Raw genomic sequence first — 25,382 nt, forward strand, 5'->3', positions numbered from 1 at the left:
ATGGAAAAAAATAAACTGTGCTTCCTGAGTTGTTTTCATATTTAATGCTCTGTGAAAAATACTTCTGATATCCTGATAATATCATTTGTCAGCATGATATGCAGTATAGATATAAATGGTTTGTTGCTGTTATTTCCTTAGGGCTTAAATCTTTTTTCTTGCCTTCTTTTTCAGCTCAAAGAACTGTTCCACTATATCAAGTCTGCATTAAGCTGTGTCAGGCATCAGACACTGTAATAAAAGAATCTTAGAAAAATTCCCTTTTCTGCCTTCAGTAAAATGCATGTACCAAAACGATGGGATGATTGGAATGCTCTCATTGGGTTTTACATTTAATCAAAATGCCTGCTGAGAATCAGAAGATAGTTTACACTAAAATCTTTAAATGGGATTTTTTTTTTTTCTGTAAGAGACATTTGCCTTATTACTATGTTCACTTTTTTTCAATTTAAATTAAGATGCAGTTCTCCTATGGAGAAAGTATTTTGAAAATTCCCTACTGTTCCCAGATGTGAAAGGCAAAATATTATTTTTTTTCAGAGATTTGATCATATATTATAGGGCATGGTTATTTCTGGCAGGAATCATTAGGCAAATTCTGGAAAAACAGAGAGGACTTAGCCTAGCCCTCCCTTCAGCTTGGAGCTGGACTGATCTTGAGGTCCCTGAAGGCCTCTTCCCATTATACTGCCCTGACGGAGTGCTGTTTGTTCCCATATAGCATTCACAGTGTACATTTCTTGTACAAAACACTCCAGCCCACAAACTGCCACACAATTTCAACTTGCTTGAAATCAAAAGCTCAACCCCTGGGTAGGGCTTGTATTATGTGGAAGTAGTCTTAAATTGTGAGGAGGATCTGTAGAGAGTTTCATGTCATGAATTTCTGAAAAAAGGATGAGCATTTTGATCTTTTAGATCTCAGGAAAGGACCTCTTATTAACAGTGAAATCAAGTTTCTTTCTGTCAGAGCAAACATTTGAACAGGCATGCTCTTTGCAGGAAATAGCCAAGAAACAGTATTTATTGTGTTTACGTACTGCTAGACCAAACACCAGGAATTATTTTCAAATAAATCCAGTGGACCTCCTCTGCTGTTCCTTAAGCCAAGAATACTCTGTAGTTAGTCTGATGAGGTATGATGAGGTAGGTACAGGACCTTCATACCCTTTCTGTGTCCTGTGAAGCAGAAGTACTATAGTCATCGCAAAGCAATGAGAATCTCTGTGCCAGGTCTTAGTGTTTCTCACCACAATAAATGTTCATGCCATTGTTTATTCTTCTCATGTACAAAGGCATTCTACCATGCTAAGTTCTTAATTTTAAATTTACGCTTCAGTAACACTATTCTCTGCTTTATTTTATATGTAAGAAGTTATTCCTAATTTTCTGGAGGGTGGTGGGGGAGGAAGGTTGGCTTGCATTCTCTATTCTCTCCTATCCCATGCCTATATGACCAAACATCTGCCTAAGAAGACCTCCTGGTTTTGAAATGGGGAAGTCTGTACTACTTTCAGATGACCTCAGAGGCACTGTATGCAAAGCACCTAAAAACTTGAACAGTTTGTTCTGATTCCTTATCTTTCCTGTGGAGTATTACTGAAAACTGCTGATGCAAACAGCAATGCAACAATTACCAAGGCAAATTAACATTACTGAAATGTTTGACTTTCTCTTTACAGGAAGTACCTGATAAGAACAAAGCCAATGGACTATATTTTAGAGATGGGAAATGTCGGATTGACTACATCCTGGTATACAGAAAATCTAATCCACAGACAGAAAAGAGGGAAGTATTTGAGAGAAATATCAGAGCAGAAGGTCTTCAGATGGAAAAAGAGGTAAGAGAGCTTTGTTGAAAAAAACTTCCAACATTTAAAGGTGTGTAGAATCTGAGGGTATGAGTTGTGTTTACTCTGAAACCCCTTTACTCTCTTGTAGTAGTGGAAAATGCTTTTAAGTATGCCTAAATATAAGCTATTTATTGCCAGAGCAGTGGGAAAGCATAGCCTAAAGAAAAATGAGACACATGAATTGAAAGCCAACACAGGGCATTACAGTCATCTTTTTCAACCTTATGCACAAGTAGGCCACAGAATTTCATCCACTGTGCTGTGCAATTGAGAAAACAAGTGCTGGGTTTGGATGGCCTAAATTCTATTGAGTGCAATGCACATTTCTGCACCTGCGTTTCCTTTTAGCTACCTGCTCCACTCTTTGCTGAGGCTCTTGGTACTCTTTCCAGAGACCTAACTAGACCCCTGCTTTCCTTCTCCTCTTAGCTTACGCATAGGGACTTGGGAGGTATTTTGGTAGTTTGAAAACAGCCTAAAATCTCTCCTTCTGTCTTAATCCTAAACATTGAAATAATTGGACAGTACATATGAATTGTTTATATCAATGTTATTTCCAATACAATGTTCTAAAACAGTAAACCTTTTCTGGTCAAGAGTGTAAAAATGAATGTAAAGTGTCTAAAAATGTATTGATGTGATAGGTAGCAGAAGCAAGGCTTAAAAAGACTGTTCCTCGTTTTGCCTAGGCTATATTCTTTCTTAAACTTTCACAAGTGTGCTTAAACAGGGCTTAAGTCTCACTTCCATGCAGAATAGATATTGCTGAATATTTAGCTTTACTCGTGCTTGATTGACTTACACTTGTGGTAATATTAATTGTCATGCTGCCAGTGATGGAAAGAGTAGAGGAATTTTCATGTTACAGGCTTTGGTCAATTGTGTAGGTGCTGTACATTATCTCCCATTCTTTCACTGAATTCCTGGTACATGTGTAGATATTCTGCCTGTGTACTTGAAAGGCACGCTTCTTTGGAGAACACTGGGGAGGAAAAAAACAGAAGCTGTTTCTCTCCAGAATAATGAAAATGTTTCCTTTCTTTAAGTGTTTTTGCATGAACACGGTTACTGGTGAATATAAGCTTATAAGGGCATATCACTGGTTACATCAACCAGTTACCATAAACTATTCCTTCAAATAGCATGGAAGTTAACATCTTCAGTGCTGCAGTAGTTGCTAGTGTTTTCAATGGCAGCCATTGTTCATTTATTACATGTTTCCTGTAAACATACTACTGTCTGTAGGAGTTGTAACCCAACATCCAAGAACACAGTAGTGTTGCTGCAGCTGTTCAGCTTCATATCCTAGAATTCTGCCCTGCTTCCACCCGGAGAGACGCTGAAGAAATCTCTGAAGTTTAGGCAGCGTTGAAAATGAACGTGGAATGAATCCTCCCTATTGATACATCTGCCCAGTGGTTTCGAACCAATCTTTCCCTACTTCATGATTTTTGCAGATTTATTACTGTGCTAAGGTCAGCAGTGAAAACTATGAAATCATTTTATATTTTAAGTATTATGAAACTTATTGCAATATTCTGCACAGAAAACTTTTTCAAATTAATGATTTAAGTGCTTACTATAGAGTTTTCTTGTGGCTTTCAAGTCCATTTACTTGGACTTTGCTGCCTAGGCTGCATGATTGTTCTGCCCATTTGATTAATCATTTCAGTTTCTATTATGCTACTGACATGCAGTTTTGTTTCTTATTAATCTCATTTGGCCTTGCTGTGACTTCTTGCCAGCATCAGCGATTGTACATTTTCTAAACGCAGAATGATCAAAATGAGGCTGTGTTACATGACTCAGGCTAATGTTTTTAAAATCTAGGGTAGCAATCTTTTTTAACATATGACTCTGACCTAAAATTAAACCCTAGCATGTATATTTTATGATCGTGTTAGTTTCCAAGTTGAATTATAATCCTGCAGGTAATAAGTACATTCTTGGTATACTCCCTCCTCTGCGCTGCAGAGTAACAACTGTGCTGCACAACACTTAGGTTTAAAATAAGTGGTGTGATCAGTTAATGCCTAGATTATTTCTCATTACTTTTACTTCTCCTTTTGGTGAGACTCATCATTTTGAATTTCAGTTCTGGAAGATTTTAACAACAGGTCTGTTTTCTAATTGTTCATACATAATATATTTCTTCCACTGGGAAAAGTTTGCTCACGGATAAAATGAGAGAATTGTCTGTGGTTTTGGCCACAGAACTTATACAGAGGCCACAGGCTGTAACCGTTGGACTGAAAGAAACTTTCTACCTTCCATGAATTTTGTGTCGTATTTAGTTCATTCTCCTTTGACTACTGGCTGTTTATATATTAACATTCGATTGTGTTAGTCCTGTCTTTTTGATGTGAAATCAGTGGTAGAGAGGAAAATGTACAGAGCTGTTCACACTGCAGTTTCAAAACCATATTCCTCAGTAACACTGCAGAGAGAGAAAAATGCACTGCAGTGGCTCGTGTAGCACAGCAAAATACCCAGGAAATGGTGGGTGCAGGGAGTGAAGTGTTCACTTAAGAGCAAGAAATAAGAAGGTGAATCTGAAATGAATTGGTAAATGTTGAGATAAATTCAGGCACAATGTCAAGATCATGTAGCTGAGAAAGGTCTGAACAGGGATATGTTTCTGACTCCAGAAAAAGGTGATAACGTTTTGCAGACATTCCCCAATGAATTCACACTCGCATTCTTCAGCTATACCACACCACTCTCCCATGGAAGTTCTGCCAGGTTTGGTGCTTTGTATATCCAGCAGCAAACAATGAGGGGATCCCAGACCAAGGAACAGATCACTGAATTGGTGAAGGTATGGAAAACAGAGCTCTAAGAGTGAATGCTAATCGAATGGAACAGCATAAATCATTTTCTGACCCTTCTCCCTGCTTTTCAGTGTATATTGGGTCTGGATAGGGTGACTGTTGTCCCAGTCCAACATGGATCACATCTGACACATATATGATCATATGCATAGAAGCTCTAGGTAAGTTAATTGAAAATATAGGTCACTGCAGGAAAAGAGACTGTATTTTCTTTTCAGCTAGATATAAAATTTCCTATATTGATTTATCCTTTTTTACAGTGTCTCACAAGTGAGATAAATAACTATGATATCCTGGCTCTGCGATTGTTGATGACCCTACTGTTTTCATTTTTTAATACTCTTTGAAACAGGTTTATGTATTGGGTAAAATGGAGAGGGCAGCCTCCAAATGGAGCAAATTCTTATCAGAGATGAGGTACCAATAGCATTTCTGGTTTGTAGGTACTGATACCTTCTGTCTGCATTACACAAGATTCATACCTTCCAGAGTTGACTGGCAAATGGTTAACAGGAGACAGGGTACTACTGTCCACCTTCTGAGGGTATGTTTCATATTTAGCCAAATACAAGATAAACCTGAGACTGAAATCAGCCCATTGACTCTCAGGAAAAATAACTTATGATCACTTTTATGTAAAGACAAAATACAGATAGAATCTGCCATTCCAAATACAGTGTTCATCCCTCTGGGACAGTAAAAACCCAGCATTTTTCTGGAAAACCTGTCTTTTCAAGAGAGAATAAAAAGTCACAATTACATTGGGCCCATGGTATTTTTTTGCAACAATAAAGATTTATAAATTCAACTTCTTGGCCAAAATACAGCTAAGTTCCCTTATCCCAGATTATTCCTGCAGCTTCAACTAATGTATTTTTATCCCTATCCTAAATGGCCAGGTAGAACTAAGTTGCTGTAAACAGTAACTACTCTGTGCTGGTACGTGGATACAGTATTACGGACATCTTTCAGTAAGGTACTTTAAATTATACTACACTAATAGAGCGTGCACAGAGGTAGTCAGCATGGAGCAGCTAACATACATAACTTGTTCACTTGCAACCTATTTAAGTTGGACTGTAATGCAATGCAAATGCAGGATAGAAGTGACGTAGTTGAAAGAAATCTATGCTGGATGAACAAACACAGACCACCCTTGGATTTGTAATTTGTAAAAGAGAAGAAGGAGGTCATCTTAGATTTAAGTAAATACTGTCTATCCAAAATGAATCTGATGGTGGGTAGAATCTGGTCATGTAGCCCTAGGAATAGACTACATTTAGTTTGAACTTGGCATGTTTGGGGTTTTTTTTTTTGCTTCTCATGACTGCACTAAACTAATTCATACAGAATAGTTCTACTACTAAATATACTTCATACATTTTCCTTGATGATTGTGTCCAAAGCTTTTAACTTATAATTTGTAAGTTGATTTGATACACTTTATTTGAAAAGGCATTTGACAAGCCAGTAGAAACAGATAGATAGAAATGTAGTAAAGGGGAACTAACCACATAAGTAGTGAAAGTAATATTCAGGCCTTTTATTTTTTATATTTTGCATACTTATGTATACTAATGTTTCAGTGTAAAAGCAATGAACTGCTTTAAAGCAACAGCATTCCTTACTGCCTTAAAAAGCAGGTCTCCTCACAGCTACTGGATGCAGAATATGTTTCAGGAACTAGTTTCAGATATTTTACAAAAAGCAGTCAATCCATTTGGGCTACTGCCCACACATTGATCTTTGCATCTCCCAGATGAAAGATGTTAGTGTAGTGTGTTGGACTGGTTTTCAGGAACAATCCAAATTGTGTGGGTTTTGTGTTACATGCCCAATTAAAAATTTAAACATTGCCACCATAAGTGTCAAGCTGTCACCAGGGCATTCACTCCCTGCCTCAAGCAGCAGCTGACATTTCTGGGGCAACATCTGGCAGCTGATATGCAGTCTGTGTATACAATAGGCAGTAGAAATGTACAATAGGGGTTCTCTGGTGAAAAACAAAAAAGACAGGGAAGAAAAGCACAGTATAAGCTTCACTTTTGTTGTGTGAACAAATATCTATTAGCAGGTATAATCTGAGTCTGAAAGTTATGTTAATCTGAGTCTGAAAGTTATGTTTTGAGATCTTTTTGAATAGTTAATGCAATATAATTGCAGGATACTATTATTTCATGACTTTTCAAGTTCACAAGCAGATGCAGATAGGTTCATGGCAATGTAGAAGGAGTTCTATGAAGCAGTTTCTCTTAATGTGTCTGTAACTTTGCACTAATGGGGCAGGACTTCAGAGGCTAGAAACATGTATTCAGTAAGAGACATATTTAGCAGCAACTTGGAGCCTGGTTTAAAATGATGAATGTTGAGAGAAATTACAGATGACAGAAAGAGCACGCAATGTAGTATCTCTGTGACTCTTGCCTCATCCCTGAGTGTAAAACCAAAATAGACTTATGGCCACGTCAAAGTGAGGTAAAAGTTAGAAATAAAGAATGAGTATGAAAAAACCAAGAACTTCAAAGACTGAATCTTTAAACATAGTTGTGCTCAAAAAGTGATGATGTGAAAAAGAGATGTTATAATCAACAGCTACTCCTCCTGAGCCAGTCAAACATCATCTTTCTGGCAAAAATGACATCTACTACTTTTTTTGTTGTTGTTAGTACTGCAGAGCCAAAACAGTTATGTGAGACTGATCTGCTTTTTTTCTGGTTTGTGCGTCATTGCTGCAATTGTTATGAGAGTCCTGTTACATAAACGTTGTTGCTGATTGTGATTCATGGGCAGAAAAGAATTAAGCTGACTTACAGACCTCAAGTGGCATTTGCAGATCTGAGTGAGGAAAGGTGTTTTATAAACTTAGCTTATGTAATATGATTCTTTGAGAAGCAGTGCACAATAAAATCTCTGTGTCTTTGGAGTGACTTGAAGTTTCTTTTTTGGTTATAACTTCAGTTTATTCAGTTATTGAAAGAAAAATAACTTGTTTGTAACTTACTGATGCTATAGATGTTAATTTAATCGACCAGGCATAGAGTTTATAACAGAGTGCTCAGCCTATGGCCCAATAGCTATTTGCAACTTGCCAGAAGAGTTTGTGTGGTGGTCAGGAGCAGGCTGCAGGTCAGCTGGGGGATCTTTTCCTGGCTGCTATTTTCCTTTGGTACTCATATAGCTTCCCTGTCATGTTGAGATTACTCTGCACATACCAAAACCTCCTATTCACTAGAGAAGAGGGTGGCTAGGGAAAGCTTCCACCACTGCATGTGCATCTGCTGTCCTCCAAGGTTTTTTTTACAGAGAGGAATATATCTGTGTGCATGCACTGTGTGACAGTATATGCCCGGTTGCTAGGAAGCACCAGGACAACTGTGCATGTGATGATCATCCATACTGTGCAGGCATGGTAGGTCAGGCCACATGGAGGATGTCACCTATGGCTAAAAGGCTTCCCTTTAGGAAGCTATATAGCTCCCCACCTAGAAAAATTAGGAGATGCTGACCTAATGAGTCGCTTAATTCCAACACTGTTCACATCTTCCTTTTCGGTTCTATGATGATGTGTGAGTCCTTTAATTACAGTCGGGCAGATTGCTGGCTGTCACCTTATCATTTGAGTCAACAGCTCAGTGGCAGTTTATGTTAGCTGAGGGATCTGTCTTTTACATGTTAATGCGTTTTAAATTATGTCATTTTGTATTTGTTAAAATTTACGCATTCTGGTTTTCCTTGCTGATTTAATTTTAAACCATACTTAAGGATATTTTCAAGAAGAAACGAAATCCAATTCTTTTCTGTTCTTTTTTAATAGTGATGGAGGATCCTCTAGTTACTGTCAGTACCTCCAGTCTTCACAATCTTACCCATGTACATCCTTGGACACATATACACATATGCACTCGTGTATATACACAGCAGAAACAAGGATAGCCAATATCTATCTCAAGGTAATGAAAAATACTATGTAGATGTTCCAGTCCCTTGACGTAAGGGAGAAAACTTTGCTTTCATGCTAGAGCTGAATAAGTAAAATAGTAAGACATGAGTAACAGTGGCATGCATTTCCCCCAGTTTGAATAACTGGTGTTTGGCAAAACTAGGCCTTCTTGGTCTTTGGATAAGATCATATGTAGTTCAATGTTAATCTACTACTGTAACTAATATCAAGCATTCTGTAGCTTTCATGCACTCTAGTAAGTTGTTTCAGTCTCTCACTTTTCTGATCCTATTATTCAATATGTAAATATCTACAGCTAATGAACTTACAGTACAAATTATGGAGCCTGCAGGAGCTGTGGTTTCACTAACAGCATAGTATCCCATTATTAGCAGGTGCAGTTTGTTATTTAATGTTTAAGCACTGTGTCTGATTGCATCCACAAATCACAGATGGAGACATCAAAGTGACATAAACTATGCCTGCAAAGGGGGAACGAGACTGAAATGCAAGCCCACCACATGCATTGTAAGTGAAAGTGCTTCCAGCTATTTAATTTAAAACATTGAGTGGTTCGTTTCATCCAAATTCAGCCAGACCAAGTTAAAAACAGGCTGGTCTTCCGAAGATTTATTGTTAGTTCATTATCTAATGCAAATAGCAAGTGGAATCTCTTTTTGGCAGTGTTTTACAGGAAAATGTATGGGTATGAACAGGACAATGTCCTTTTTCAGGGAGTGCTCTGTACCAAAAAACATTGTCACTAAATAGTGGAGGAGTTTGCAGCTACCTGGGCTTCTGAGGAAAAATGTTTTAGCTTTCAGATATTATGTCCATGTACAGTACAGTGGCAATTCAGAAGAGAAATTTGAGGACGTACATGGAAGTCTGGATGGACAGAGTCTGAACTCAAATTTCAGTGTGTAGTTTTTAGAAGCAACCTTCTTGATTGTCTGAGGGAGCCCAGATATGAACATGTTTCCAAATGACAAATTCCAGCCTTTAACAAGACTTTGTAAAGCTAGTAGACTAAGAAACTGTTGCTCAGAAATTGATCTACATTGGAAAAGAATATGGCTTTCTCATGGAGTATGGAGGTAATATAGAAAATATGTAGATAACTGAAAAAGGATAAAAAGGCCCTTGAGATACTTCTTTTTCTTCAGGAATGTTGAGTAGGAATTTTTTTTTGTCAAAGAGTTTCCTGTCATCAATCTTCACAAATCAGAATGTCAAAAACCTTTTGAAGGACACCAGGCTCATGGAAAACAGACAGGTGATAGATTAAAAAGAACAATGAAGGTTACATATGAGATGTCCCCTATATGTCCAAAGTCACCTTTCCCTTTACAATAGTTGATCTTAAACAGCAATTATTTTTGAGATATTGTTTGCCTGCCAGTGGCATCAGGACCAAGCGTAATCCACAAGGCTACAATCAGTTAATGCACAGTGAGAGTTTTCATTGCCCAAAGGTGACATGACTGGTTTGTTGCAACACTCCCCGACCGTACTGGCTTAATGAGCAGAAATCTAGAGCTGTCTGTAGGGAACAGAAAGGCAGAGTATATAGAAACACCAGTTTTACATTCTCATTTCATGTTGACGATTTTGGTGTTGGACCTGTTTTGAAAAGATGGCATTGTATTTACAGCATTACGCTTCTGAACAAGTAGTAATGATTTCAAGTGGCCACAGTACCTTCTTGGTCTGGGGGACATTTGCGTCTTCCTCTGCAGCATGAAGTGGTGTGGGGCTGCTCTCCCTGGAAGTGGTCCCAGGAGGGAAGAATGAATCTAGAAAGGACAGTTCTGTTTCTCACCTGCTTCTGGCACAAGAGGGCCTCTTGTCGGCCGATTACTTTCTTGTTGTACCAGGTTAATTCAGTCATGGAGCGAGTGGAGCACTGGTGCTGTGTGCCTTGGATTAACTGTATTTTAATTGCGCTAAGAGCCTCACAAAATAGAGCTAGTCAAATTACCTCAGTGCTCAGACTTTATTGAAAAAGACGTTTCAGTTTATGGCTCTCTGGGCCCAAATTAAATCCAGCATTATCCACTGCATATTTACGTATTTGTTTCTTGCTGCTTCAGAGTGGTAATGAAGTGATATTGTAAATGAAGTTTAATAAACCCTGACCTGAGGGAAAAGTGTTCCTGAGATAGCCACATCGACTGAAACCTCTGACAGTCAGTTAGTCATCTCCCCCTGTTTAAAGTTTTATCTGTTTTACGAAACTCTGTTCTGGCACAAATATCTTTTGTATTCTTATATGAAAGCTTTTAAAACAATCTCTGAAAGTGCCTTGTAGGCAAAGCAGTGTAAAGACCCATTTCTTTCCTCTTGGAGGTTTTCATGGTACAGTCCTTACTACTTTTCTTAGATACAGCTTGTTGTTTCTGCTCTTTATATGCAGAAACTCTTCTCCATTCAGAAACTTGTCTTTCCATACCTAGACTTCTGTGCCTTTCTTTGCCTTGTAAGTTAATAATCTGATCTGTGACCTCATTTCCTGGGGAATCTGGAGAAGCTCAAGCATTCCTACTGTGATAGGAGTGCTGATGGGAAAGCACGTCTGAAGGTCATCTTCCTGAAGCAGAACTGTCACCAATGCTAGGTCAGCATGGCCATGTTTTTTTTCTTCTGTACCTGTAGTTCAGTGCAGACTACAGCCTGGCACTTCATCTCCAGAGTTTTTGAGTTTGTATTGTGAGTGCTATTGCTATTGGAAATTGTGGTTTTCTGAGACAGGATTGGATTAAACAAATGCCCTGAAACTGCAGTTGAGTGCATGGAAGCTGTGGTATGTAGAACATCCAGAGTCAACAAACTTGTGCAAATTTATGGATTTTATCATTAGCTTCAGAAATTCACAGGAGGGAAAAATTCAAGTAACAAAATACAGAAAGTACTGACCAAAATCAAGAGGCCTTTTAAAATGCAAAGGACACTAGTGACAGGTTTTGTTATTTACAGATCTGTATTTCCCTATGTGTTCTCTGTGGGCAGAATGAATAAGGTGGGATGGGGGAAACGGATAGCAGTCACATCCTTGTAAAATCTTCTGAATCACTTGCTGTCACTGTGATGTGTCCCAGACAGCTAAGCAGTGAACTAGAGCCACCCATGAAGGTGCAGCTGTAGGAAGTAATGTGTCTACACTACCGCAGAAGTTGAGGTGGGTGGTGAGGAGGGTAATAGGAGTCCAGGAAAAATAAGGTGGCTGTACTGCAGAGCCCCAAGAGGGAAAAGAACCATCTTATTGACTGTAGCTGTTTACACTGTAGCTATCTGGCTGGGGAGGAGCAAGGCCTTCTGGGCAGCAGTTCATCTCAATCTGAGGAAAATAGAACAAACGAATTGTAACCTGAAGGTGCCTGTTCCTCTCCATTGCAGACTGCTCAGCATAGTTGCCCTGAATCACACCTGTGATGTCTGCTCCTTGGGAGGAAGCCTTCAGGCAGCTTCTTGCGATCAGTGGGCTTAGAGTCATGATAGTGCCATTGTTTTGATACAAATACAGCAGCCTGCCAGTGTCCAGCAGGGGAAACTGGATTAGATATATGGCACACACCATATCTGTAAACTACTAAAGATAAGCTTTTTTTGGTTGTCCTGTGCCCAAGTGATATCTAGGGACTTATGTGAGTAGATCTGTGGATTGCAGGATCAGCCCCAATACTGGTGGAGTGTAAAGCAAATAGCTAACAGAATTGTGTGACGATTGTAAAGTTTAATTCTAAAACCCCCAATCTATGGAATAGATTAATGCTTCTGCAGATTTTCCATTCTTTGACATCTTCTGTTCTTTGCTGTTCTGAGTGTGAATTGATGAGTGCTTGCCGTGTCAATCTACATGTCTGTCTTGGCCTGAAGGTGAGCACACTGGAGTGTTGGGAAAGAGGGGGAGAAAGATGATGGTCAGAAAACATCAAGAGGAAGCTAGTATCAAGATGGGGAGACATATCCACATTAAATCACGGCAGACAAGTAAGGAAGGAACCCTTCTCACTGTATAACTCCACCTATAAAAATCTGACTGTAAAATCTCTTTAGAAATACAACACAGGCCCTTAATGTCTTTAAACAAATCTTTTGTATTTATGGAGGATGACTTAACACAAGTCAGGGGAGGAGGAAGGCAAGGAATTAATAGTCTTTAATATAGAATAGACTCAGAAAACAGTTTTAGCTGAGGAAAGAGGGAAACGTTTTGAAAATGTGAAAACATTTCATTTAAACAGATTCAAAATTAAATGCCTCATATTAAAATGATATGCTAGTTGGTAAGAAGGGTTTAGCTTTACAAAAGAGAAATCAGAAAAAAAAAAAGAGAAAAAGTGTAGAAGTGATTATATAATCCAGTAATACACCGAAAGATGCTATTTTGTGTGGACAATATTTAAGCTTAAATAAAATTGAAATTTTTCATGTGTTTACCTATGAATTTTTAGAAATCTTGTTCAATTCGCTTCATTTTCATATAATTTATTCAGTTTGGTGTTGAAACAAAATGCATTTCTCTCTTAAATAGCATCACAGCCCACCACTGAAATGTTCGTATAGGACTAACTATGCTTAGCTAACAAAAGTTTTTATTTGTTGATTCTGCTCTTAACTTATTTCATAGACTACCTGTAAGGCATCAAGCATATTTTCCATCAGATTCTGTGTAACATAAAAGAAAACCTCATTTTCTAAACAATCAGAAATGAGCTGACAGCAGCTTTTGCAGTCAGATTCACTGCACAGACATTTTATTTCCTGTGACTACAGGAAAGTAAAGTTGGATCAATAGCCTCGCACACAGTGCCAGGCCCACAGTTTGGTTCAGATTTTGTTTGGATATACATGGAAGTGAATGGATTACTTGCACTTACATTTCTTATCCTATGTTCAGAGATTATCAGAGTCAGATCCTAAAAATGTGCGGTGGGAACATGAATAAGTTGCAGGTTTTCTTGAATACCTAGAATTTGTATTTTCTAAAAAGTGCATATGCACCCCTCTAAATTCCTGACAAACATTCTCCCTAATTCTATTAGTAAAGCCCTGGAGCGCTGTCAACAAGCTATTACCAATATCCAAAAGCACTGATCTGTTTCATTGTGTTACTCTTGAGTACCTAGTCTCTTGTAAATTGAATTGTTCTGAGTTAAGTGTATGTCTTAAACAAAGGGAAGACATGTTTCTAATGCCTTTAACTGCTTAATTTTGACCTTGAAGCCTATAGAACCTGAAGATCTCAAAATTCATTTTAAATAAAATAATAGTACATTCCACACTAAGTGCTGCAGACAAATAGTGTTAAAAATATCCTAAAATTATCTCTGAAGGAAATTGGATGGGTTTGGAGAAACTTATGCTCTAAATACCATTTTTTCCTGAATCATCTTTGATTTTTATTTATTGATTTTAGTATGGTGAAAGCAAAACAAGGAGGGGAGTGGATGATGGGTTTAGTTTTTCCAAAGTCAGGAACCATCTCTTCATTGCTACCTTCTTGCCAGAGATCATCACAGAAACATCCACATTGGGACCAAGATATAGGGCTTTTCCTTTTATCCCAGACTAGACACTGTCAGCCCCCCATATCATCCTTACAGCCACACATCCCAACTCCTGGAAATCCCAGGCCGGTGTTAGATGGGATATGTGGAGCCACTTTAGTTGCAGCTGTTGCCTTTGAGATGGTGCTATGCCTTGGTGTTTTCAGATTCACCTGAGGTTTGTATAAACACCAAAAAAGTTTAATGTGCAAACAAGTCTTTAGCAAAAGATTAGGTACCAGAACTAAAGAAGAAAATATGGCAAACAACACTTATAGCTCATGATTCTATGATACTTAACACTTAAAGCTCTCCCTGCTTGAGCCACTGTCTCAGCCACACTGGGGGGACTAGGGAAATCTTGTTTGTCTTGCTTCTCCTACTCCAAGTCTCCGAGGACTGACTTGATCTGTGGAGCATTTTGAGATTGCTTCTTAACCCTGCCTTTTCCCCAAGGCTGAACGCCCCATCCTCTTTCAAACATCTCCACCTCTCTCTTCTAGGTCCTTTCCCCTAGTAGGAATGTCAGAGATTTATGCCAAATATACTGATGATGTCTCAGTCCCCAGCCCTGCTCTTTATTGTTCTGACCCCTCTTAGGAAGTTTCTTTGAATTTGCCTTGCCAGTGTAATCCCTAATTATTAAAGCAGTCCTAACAACACTGTTGGCTTCAAGGCTTCTTTTAGCAGCCAGATGCAAGGGGTAGCTGTGTTGAGCACAGGACCACTCTTCCAGGTGTGTGGTTTTTAAAAGGAAGTGACACCATTATTTGCTCTCTGAATTGCCCCATTTCTTTTTCTAGTACCTGGTTCGTGTTATGCTTATTTTTCCTAGTTTATTGTCTCTCAAGATGAAATACTGTTTCCTGGATCTTGTATTATCACATCTTCCAGGGCAGAGTGAAGGTGAGCTGTGCCAAATAAACAAGGTTTAATTTTATAGTGTTTTACAACGACTTGATTCTCTTGCAAATCATAATAGAGGAGACTGGGAGAGTGTGGGGGCCTCAGGAGGCTAGGAGTCCCTCCCAGAGCTCCGAGGGTAGGCCAGCTACATACTGCCAATTGTTTATCCAATGTTTTCCTAAACACCAGAATCTTCCCTTGCCAGATCACTCTAATGTTTCAGTATTGTTCAGCTTGATTTTTTTTTTAACATATCTGACCTAAACGTCCCTTGCTACAATCTAATCCCGTTATTTCTTGCCTGATTCAGAAGTAACATGGAGAGCCGTTCATTCCCTTCCTATTCACAACTATTTGTTACTTATTTTTTAAATGTTACTGTGTTACCTGCTTAGCATTTTCTTGTGCATTTTGAATCACCCTGGCTCTTTCAATTTTTTGTTCTAGGTCAAATTCCCCAAAACTCTTGATCATTCTTATTATCCTGCTCTGATCTTTCTTTAATTGATCTGTATGTTTCTTACTTGGGCTGGACTTTACCCCTCGCTGAATAGATATACAAAATAAAGAACCAGGGAAATTTAAGCCCTATATGCTCTTAATTTGATATTTTTTTCCTCTTCACATACCTTACCCTACTCTTGCTAACTTCACTTCTTGATCCTAACAGTGACATTTTGTGAGTTCATCTTTTCTGCTTTTTGTACTTTTCAACCTCCTCACTATCTCTGCTTTCTGTGCTATGATAGCTTTGTCAGACCTAGAGTCATGTGAGAAAAGCCATTTCCTTAAGCACAGAGCATAATTTTTTCCCCCTTTTTTCTTTGCTCTTCATTATACATTAAAAAATTTCATATGCTAAGTTAAGTTCATCACTTTAGGCACTTGGTGACATTTCTGACATCAGACTTCCTATTTTCTTGCCAGTGTTGCTGTTGCTGCACTTTCCACCAGCCATGTACAGTGGTGGCGATTGCTCAGTTGTTATCCAGAGCTCTTTCCTTATTAATATTTTGGTACTTTCCTGTTAACCTTTCATGTTCTAAAGGAGAGATGGCATCTGTGCTGGATGGTTCTTCACATAAATGCTGTAAGGAACAAAATTGTTTTCAAAACTTGCAATTTGTTCCCATTTTGTGCTTAAATACCACTTGGGCAAATCAAGAATTCCCACATTCTTCTTCCCTTGGTAGTTTGTGGAATTTTATGTATGTTCCTCCAGCTCAAAGGTTAAGATGACTGCCTTTTACTTCCTCAAATTGAAATTTGAAAAAATATCTGTAATTTGTTGTGCTCCAGATGTTGCCATTCACAGAGGTCTGATGTTGGAAATACCTCCTTCATACATCATACACGGTCAGAGAGTGATGCATAGAACTAGTTGTCTTCTGTGGTCATGTGAGGGAACCTGGTGAGACAAAAGTGACATTGACTGATGTGGAGGAGACAAGCAAGCAAGACAGAGAGATGGGATTCTGGAGGAGGAGACAAATATATCAGTGGGAGAAGTTTGTCAGTTGTGTGTATGTTTGTGTAAGACAGAGAAAGGTGGAGAAAGAGATTAAACCCTGCCTGAGGGTTCCTGTGTGTACAGCAGAACTATAGTGACTCTATAAAGTTGTGCCAAACGGTGCAAAGCACATTTCTACACTACATTTCTTGGATGTGCTAGGTGTTATATTTCAAATATTTGACAGGAACTACAGCTTGAAGTGTATGAACAATTATAATTTGCTAAGTGGTGGTTTGCTGAGAAAGTGTTCTGCAGTTTGGATTTTTCCCTATTGTCTAGTGATGTAATGCTAACAGAATTTCCCCCCATATTTAAAATATGTTTTCCAATATTCATTGGGTCCAAACTGTTTTGGTTTTAAGCAAGTTCCTTTCAACAAAATGAATGAATTACAAGTTATACAGCCATATTGATTTTTTTCAGAAATCATGTAATGGTATTCTAATTTTCCTGTCAGGAAATCTTTGTAATAGAAGAAAAAGTGTATAATAGTACATCTACAAAGTGTATAGAAAAACTGGGATTATTAAGTGAAGGGAGATTTTATCTTATTTTTCTTTTCATGTTGCATTTTTACACTCCCCATAAAAGAGAATGAAACAGACTGCTGTAAGTATGCCAACTATACCAGTTCCAGAGGTATGACAGATGAGAATTTCAATTCTACTCCAAAGTTTTACACTGAATAGAAGTATCTGAATAGTACTACAGAGCTAAAAAACCACTTTGGTGACTTCTGTTCCACCTTTGGACTGTGAATTCTCTGCTGCAGCTCTTAGAGGCACAGCCCCTCTATGGAAAGTGGGCAAAATAAAAAATTCTAGAAACAATTACACCTAGTGTCATTTCTGTCAATAGATAACAAAGACGTTTGCACTTTCCTAAGCTGAAGAAATCTGCCTTTTGCTAGCCTGGGGACTCCTTAAAAAGAAAGAATATTTCTTCATCTCTAGAGAAAGATAATGTTCTCTATTAAGTGAAGATCTTCACTGCAGTTGGTTACCATGGTGCAAGTGAATTTGGAGAGGTGGATTCTTTGCCAGTGTATGTGTTACTCGAGGCCTCAGTTTCACAGCATCATAGAAATCTCAGATATCAGTATTATCCAGAAAACAATTTTAGGATTAGTTCCATCTCTTTGCAACATGTGCAATCAGATCAAAACTAACATTACCTTATTTGATAGTGATATTGGCCTTCAAGCAAAAGAAGACTTGCTTGTTTTCTGTAACTTCTTTCATTTAATCTTCATGTAAGAGCTCTGAACTAGGAGAGCAAATCATCTTTGTCCTCTGTCACATTTGTCTGAACCATTAAAATATCAAGCTCCATCTGGTGCTGCTTTGCTCTTCTGTGTCATACAGGAGGTGTTTTCATCCAGCACCTTATGTCACTAGGCACATTGGGAACAGCAATAATTGATCAATAGTGGAGCTTGTGTTTAGGTGTCTGCCTTCTCAGTACATTGTGCCATGAATAGAAGTTGCTTTATCACAACCAATTAGAACAGTCCAAGGCAAAAACATAATTTGCCCTTGTCATACATGGACCCTGTTTCATTTAAAGCATCTAGCAAATGAAGGGATTTGTACAGAGATGCACAAAGGATCCAGCTTTCTTCCTTCTTAGTTTAGAGATATTATTATGTAGTTCAATTTTATCTTGTCTCCAGTTAAATTCTAATTACGTTACCTTTGCTTAAGAAATTTTATTTTTCTTCTATTTCTGATGTACATTTTTTTAATATCAGATGATCTAGTTATATGCTATATAAGTCAAACTACTTTGAACTTAGCTGAGTAGACACGGATGAAGACTCATGTAAACAATCCAATATCAGGAATTTCCTCTCTGCACTAGGCTGTAACATTTCATGATCGACCTGAAACTGTGACTTGGTGAAGCCAGCACATTAAGATGGATTTGCCTTTATCTTTTGGTTTTTTGCATATTTAATTTTTCTGTGGGAATTCTTACACAGTCTGAGCATGGTTTGGGATTTGGAAAAAGGTAAATCTACCTAATTGTATTAATGTGAATTGTGAGCTGAACAGTGGTAACCAACCTTATTCTTGCCATCATATTTTGCTTTGGAAAGCATGTGCCTTTCATGTAGTAATGGTGTTGTACCTGGAGAGATGGCTGCTCTGTCATATGCTTTGGCAGATTTCCAAGACAACTTCCCTTGTAAAATTTTTGTTTGCACCTTTTGAATGCATCAGATCACTTAAGTACCTTTAGTAAGACTACACAGTGCAGTTGCTCAGAAATTCACTACGGCCATCTTATTAAAGTAATGTAACAACTATTTGCATAATGGAGAAGAGGAAAGGAAAAATGGCTCACTAACGTCTGCCTACAAATGAGCCAGAAGAGTTTTGCAGCGCTGAGACGAACAATGTGAAATGAATTATCAGAAGATGGCTCCTTAAACTCTTCCCTGTTCTAATAATCCTAGCAGTAAGATAAATAAAGCACAGAAAACTGAGATGTGAGCCCAGGGAGCAGGCATTTGAGTTTCCCAGACTCTCAGAGTATATGGGGAACTATAGATGGTAAAGTTGTGAGTGATTTATGTTCTTCACATGCATATTTCTCCTTCATCTAACTGCATCTTGTGTTTTCTCTGGTGCCTTTCCTTTCCTGGAAAATGGGGACTTGCGTTAAGTCTGAGAAGGTGCCATCAGAATGGTCCTCTGTGACTTTCCCTTTCCCGCAAAGCAGAGCAAAGTGTGTGTCCTGCACAACTAGGTGTGGTGCAGAGACCTCCCCCAGGTGTTGCCGAGTGAATTAGCTTGGGAACTGCAGGTATTATAGTCACAGCATGGGATAGCACCAGACCTAATCAGCCGTGCTAACATGCACATGCACTAATCCCGCTACTCCCTCTACAGCCAGGGGTGACATCTCTGCCTGTAATTCCCCACATTGTGGATGTGTAGCTGACTTGAAGAACTCAGGGCTTCACTGTGCTATGTGGACTGACCTAAAGCCTCTCTCCTGATAGAGTCATTTGGAGTAGGCTCTTCCTCAACTGTGGTTTTGTTGAGTTCACTTGCATCTCTCTTTAGAAAGAATTTTGCATTACACTGTCAAATACAGAGGTATACAGACTGTAACAGAGCTGCAGGACTGTTCACTGCATCCTGGGAAGTGCTGACACTGAACAGACTTTGGAGTCTAGGTTGACAGTCATATAAGTATTTCTTGTCTTCCTTGATTGTATGAGCTGAGAAACAAGACTCTGAAGAGGGATTTGAACAACCAAATAGCTTCATATTGCTGGAGCATAGGCAGGTGCTCAGAACCTGGGCTGCTGCAAACGCTTCTGCGTCCACATGAGAGGTCAGTGGTGGCCTTTCTGTCCAGAGATGCTCTGGTGCCCAGAGAGGTTGTAAGGGCTCCATCCATGGAGATATTCAAGACTCCACAAACCACTCTAGTTGTCCCTGCTTTGAGCAGGGTTTTGGACTAGATGGCCTCTGGATGTCCCTTTCAACCTCTATTATACTATGATGCTATGATAAGCAGCTTGTTCAGTTCCTCTAGGTTATTTGTATGCAAAAGCTATAATAAGCCTGCCTGCACGTTTTGTGTGTTTGATTGATTATTAAGTTTGTGAAATTAACTGTTGGACAAAAAAAATAAATTGCCTTTTTCTTTGCCAAAGCAATGTTTCTTCAATAAGCCTCTAAAAGAAAATGTTAATATTTAATAGACAATTCATTAAATGTAAGTATTTTCTGCTTCAAAAAATGATTAATGAGACATAAGTCTGTACTGGAAAAATATTGGGTTTATATTTTACACTTGGGATAAATCACAAAGGAAGCTGCCTGATAAAATGTATTTCAGTTGTATGATGTAGTTTTAACAGCCTGTGATGCCAGAAGTAAAATATTGTACATAAGAGACATTTTTGGCCCATAGGACAGTCAAAACCATTTGATGATCTCAAACATCGCTGTGTAAAATACTAACATTTTTAATCTAAAATTGCAGCATATAACTGATGCCTCATGTAAAGAGACTTAATGTCAAATAATGTGTTCGTAAGTAAAAACACATTATGCTGCTCAGAGGTTTTAGCTATCTGCATTATTAAATCTGCAAGAAATTAATTTCACATAGTATAATATCTTCTAGTCCAGAGGAATCAAAAGATGCATCCTATCTATTTGTCAGATGAAATCCATATGATTAGCTATTGTAATTGCCACAGAAATCTTACCCAGAGAGGACAAACCTGTATTCATTCAGTATTTACTAATGGGATTATCAAGAAATATTTTATCCATGCCTCAACATTCCCATCAACCTCTTCCATTAAGATGGTCATGCTGCAGGTATTTCTAATCCTTTTCTCTAGGAAGTAGAGTCCAAGTTAGAGGATATTATTTCCATGGTAGATTTAGTACATCTAAGTGACCTTACTGTGAGATCCATCCTGTCCATCACAAGTGAATTCAGATGACATTAGTTAGAATTAAAGGCATCCTTTCTCATGATGTTTCTTATCTCAAAGGAATTTGTATTTCTCTGTTGCAGACTGTAAGCTTATCATTGCACAGTAAACTTGAACAATGAGATAGTATTTGCATTTTACTTCTGCTCAAGTAACCTACCCTGTTCTTTAAGTTGCCCTCGCACTCACACATTTTTGTCTACATGAGAGGACGTTTGCAAGCATTTCCCCTTGTTACTAACTCTGTTCTGTTCCAGCATTGAGATCCTGTCAGCTGCTGCCAGAAATTAAGCACTGTAACAATGACACCTGCTCTGAGTTGGATTAGATGACACATTGCCTCAATGCTGGCAATAGCCAGACACCTGCCTGCATTACTAACTCCACTGGAGCTGAACCTCTGGAAGTATTTTGCAAAGTAAAGATAAAGCTTTACGCCATCATCTCATATAAAAATAATTTTCAATTGTTTTCATGTGACTCTGTCTTCTTATATCAAGTTATTCTGTATTTGAAATGTCAGTGTCCTTTTATGTCAAAACTGTTTTATTAACAGCTTCCTATTTATTAGATAAGGCTTTCTTTTTTTACTCTTATTTTCATCCTTACTGCTTTTGCCCTACAGTTTCTTGTAAGTCAAAAGATTCTTAAAATCCTAATTGAAATGTGAGGAGTGTATTCCCCTTTTTCACTAAACTTCTACTTTGAGTGAAAGTATATATGTGAAAGGCATTGGTGCTATTATTTACTAGATTCCTCTGATCCATGAACATGGAGGTTAATGCTTGTGAGTATGTAATATTTTGCCTGAAACTGGACATATATTGACAGTATCTAAGTAATTACCCAGTGGTAAGATATGTGCTTTTGAAAAGTATTGGCAGCATATTACTGCTGCTTTTCCAGTTCTATGGAATTACCCTTGTGAATTTAGATGTACTTTGGTTTTGCAGGGAAGAATGGTTTAATCAACTAAAATTTGCTGGGGTTTGTTTTTCCACTTAATTCACTCCACATGGCAAATCAATCTGTGCTGTTAACATAACAGAGTAATTCTCAAAAACAGTGGAACCTGTACCAGTTACTATTTACTACTCTGCACTCAAATGTCATATGGAGCTTGATTATAGAGAGAATTGTTACTAGAGGAAGGATGTTGATTTTCTCTCCTTTTCTGGCTTTTCCTGCATTATGGCCTTAACAGAAATAAGCACTGTTCCCATTCTGGCTTTTTAACTTGCCTTGCAGGGTCTTGCTAAAGCAGGCAAGGTTTTATTCTAGTTGCTGGATCTGTTTCAAAATCTTATTTATCTCCTTTTACTTTTATGAGGAAGGCTTTAAAAGGTGAGGAGAGCCCTAGTCTTGAGTATTTTTCTCTTCAGTGATGATAGGGAAAACACCTTAATGGTGAATCCTGATCTCTATTCCCTATTGATATGCATACATAAATGAGAGCATTGGTTTTTTGCAGTTGCCTACCTAGTAGCCTCAAGACAAATAAACAATTACACCATTCAATTGGAGACACTGTAATTTTACCCTTCTACAAGGTTATATGCTGTGAATCTCTTTTCTCAACTTTCTTAACTTTTAGACTCTATAAATGCTTGTATTAAGGTGAGTCCTACAGGTTTTTTTCTCTTGAAATGACTTGACAATATTATTGATAATGAACCAAAAAAAGTCTTTGTTGGAGGAGAATGTTCAAGAGGGTATTTGACAAAAGACACTGATCTCCAGCCTTGATCCTGGAAGACAGCCTGCAAATACAGAAAAACATGGGCTTTTCAAGAGACGTTCAATGTCAGCATAGCTTTGCTTCCATTCAGAGTAACAATAACTTCAGAATGAGCAGAGTCAGGTCAATAGTGAATATATATATTTAAATCCTGCCAACAAAAAGAGTTAGAATGCCTGCAGGAGTACATGTGAGTTTAGTAGCCAGGATTTAAATTAAACAGCAGTTAACACTACTCTGTGCCTGCTTTCAGAAGGGGAATAAGAACCTGCCCTTACAAGTTTTCCTTGCCAAAGCAGGTGTTCATGCTTTTGGAGTTATGTAAATGGCCCCTACTTTAGTCTCTTCCACTCCTTATATAGTGATACTGGAGAAGAGTACGGCGCTTAGGTTTTAAGCGCATTTGTGGTTGGTTTGTTTTCTTTGGAAATACAATGTCTGTATAAACTTTGTGGTAAAATGACAAGTCTATAATATGTGGGCCTGTGGTACTGCCTGTATTCCACGATTGGCAGCAATGATATGGTACTAAAGTGATTTGTCCATGAAGCCAGAAAGTTTGGGAACTAATTAATATCTCTGATACAGAGATATGGGCTATAGAAACTTGTGATTCTCAAATACTGATCTACTATTTTCAGGAATTACAGAATATGATTTCCATCCAAAAAGGGGGTTGGGGAGTAGAAAGAAGAAAGAGGGAAAAATTACAGCATGTGAAAAATAGATTAATGGCACTGAAAACCAAAACTCATTGTATATTGACTATCTGTAAGCCAGACTCTGGTGATCTGAATTCTACCAGACAAACCTGTTTTGAAGATCAGGGTTCAATTAAACTAAATACATCTTGCTAGTGCTTTTCTGATTGATCAGAAAAATAATTTTAAAAAACTACTTGTAAGAAACAAGTTGTTTCATAAAGAATGCTGTCTTTGCACTGAACATTTTGAATTTTCATGAATTTTCATGTGTAGAAACTTGTGGTTTTCAATCAACATTTCATGGGAGAAGAGTACAGTTCTTCCACAGGAAATATTCTTTTCTCCAACCAATTTCAGTAAGTGGGCTGTCTGGAAGCTGTGAAATTTCTGCCTGTGGAGATATTCAGGACTCAATGGGACAAACCCCTGAGCAACCTGGTCTAAGTTGGCCCTGCTTTAGCTAGAGAGTTAGCCCAGATGACCCATAGAGGTTCCTTCCAGCCTAAACTAGTCTGCGATTCCCAATTCTGATAAGTCTCTTGTCACACTGGGCTTGCACTGCTCTGAATACCAGCAAAATGTTATTACTGACCAGAAGAAAATCTGTTTTTCTATGCATATTCCTCCTCAAGAAATCAGTTTGAAACAACCAATTTATTTGAATGTTGGTGGCCTGGCAATTATCATATGGTGGTAACTCTATAGGCACTGGTGCCGCAGGTCAATTCCAAACACTTATTCCATTTTTGTGTTTGCAAAGTGTTTCATTTCATTGTCTGACCCCTTGATTCCTCTGGTTTTCTTTCTTCATCATCTAGACATCACTTTCGAGCAGATTGCTCGTGTCAATAGCCATCTTATTTAAATTTCCAAGGGGAGCAATGTTACATTGATTTTTGTTTGCATGTTCCCATAATGTGAAATTGAGTTTACTTCTCCAAACCATTTAATGAGCCAAGCCTCAAAAGTCAATTACAAAAGAATAATGCTCCTCTCCTCTCAATGAAACATTTAGAAGCTGAAGGATACTGTGTCTAAATACTAATCTAACAAAGAGACTTTAGCAGATTCCACTCACTAAAGTATTTTTGTAACTAAGATGATGCTCTTGATATTTTTTTTCAGGTATTTTGATTAGCTATTTTCTCCTTAGATTAAGAGAATGTGACATTTCATTCTATTACTCCTCCATCTGGATTTGTTCTTCTCTTTCCAATCTTGTTTTTCTCAGTCTTTCTTAGTGCTTTCCTTTACAAACACTTAACATGAGCAAACCCAAGAGAAATGGATTTCCATATTAATAATTTAGCATTATTATCTCTTTCTTCTAAAAATAGCTGAATGTCCCAAATGTATTTTGGTTAGATCATCTGTTGGCCAAGCTGACAAAATAACATTACAAGTTATTGAGTGAAAAATATTCTTTAAACATCTGTATTTATATTTGTGATAACTCTATGGGCTTGTCATGTTTCTGTGTGAAAACATGTAACACATAAGAAATCAAATTTAGATGAAGACAGTGTTCACTTGTGAAACAGCATCTCCACAAGTCATGTTACTGTGGCTGCCATATCTAGTATGGCTTAAACTACCGTGTGCTGGAAAAAGCCTATAAGCTTCCTGTTTAACAGCCATCACTAAATTTACAGGCTATTTTTAATAAATTTCCTCAATTTCTCAAATTTTATTGGTGTGTCAGGACCATAGTTTCCTTCTGTATATTGGGCTTCTTAGACGGTTCTTTGAATTTTGGTGGTTGTTTGGTTTTTTTTTTTTAATCCGAGCTGTTTATGTCAAAATTGCCAGCCTACTGCTGGCTTAACCTCATCTTTGAGTGAGTAGTTTGCAGGAAGTTTTCATAGTAGTAGTAGTACTTAGTC

The 25,382-nt window shown here is 38.0% G+C and overlaps 1 protein-coding gene across 2 annotated transcripts in view; it reads left to right on the forward strand.

Moving 5' to 3' along the window:
- Positions 1 to 25,382, forward strand: part of ANO4 (anoctamin 4) — a 225,105-nt gene that overhangs the window by 126,051 nt on the left and 73,672 nt on the right. For both annotated transcript variants that reach the window (XM_075711548.1, XM_075711556.1), the window contains one exon: positions 1,683 to 1,841. In XM_075711548.1, the coding sequence (XP_075567663.1) occupies positions 1,683 to 1,841 (159 nt within the window). The remainder of the gene's footprint in view (positions 1 to 1,682; positions 1,842 to 25,382) is intronic.

Source organism: Pelecanus crispus, chromosome 1 (assembly GCF_030463565.1).
Source record: "Pelecanus crispus isolate bPelCri1 chromosome 1, bPelCri1.pri, whole genome shotgun sequence".
Lineage (NCBI taxonomy): Eukaryota > Metazoa > Chordata > Aves > Pelecaniformes > Pelecanidae > Pelecanus > Pelecanus crispus.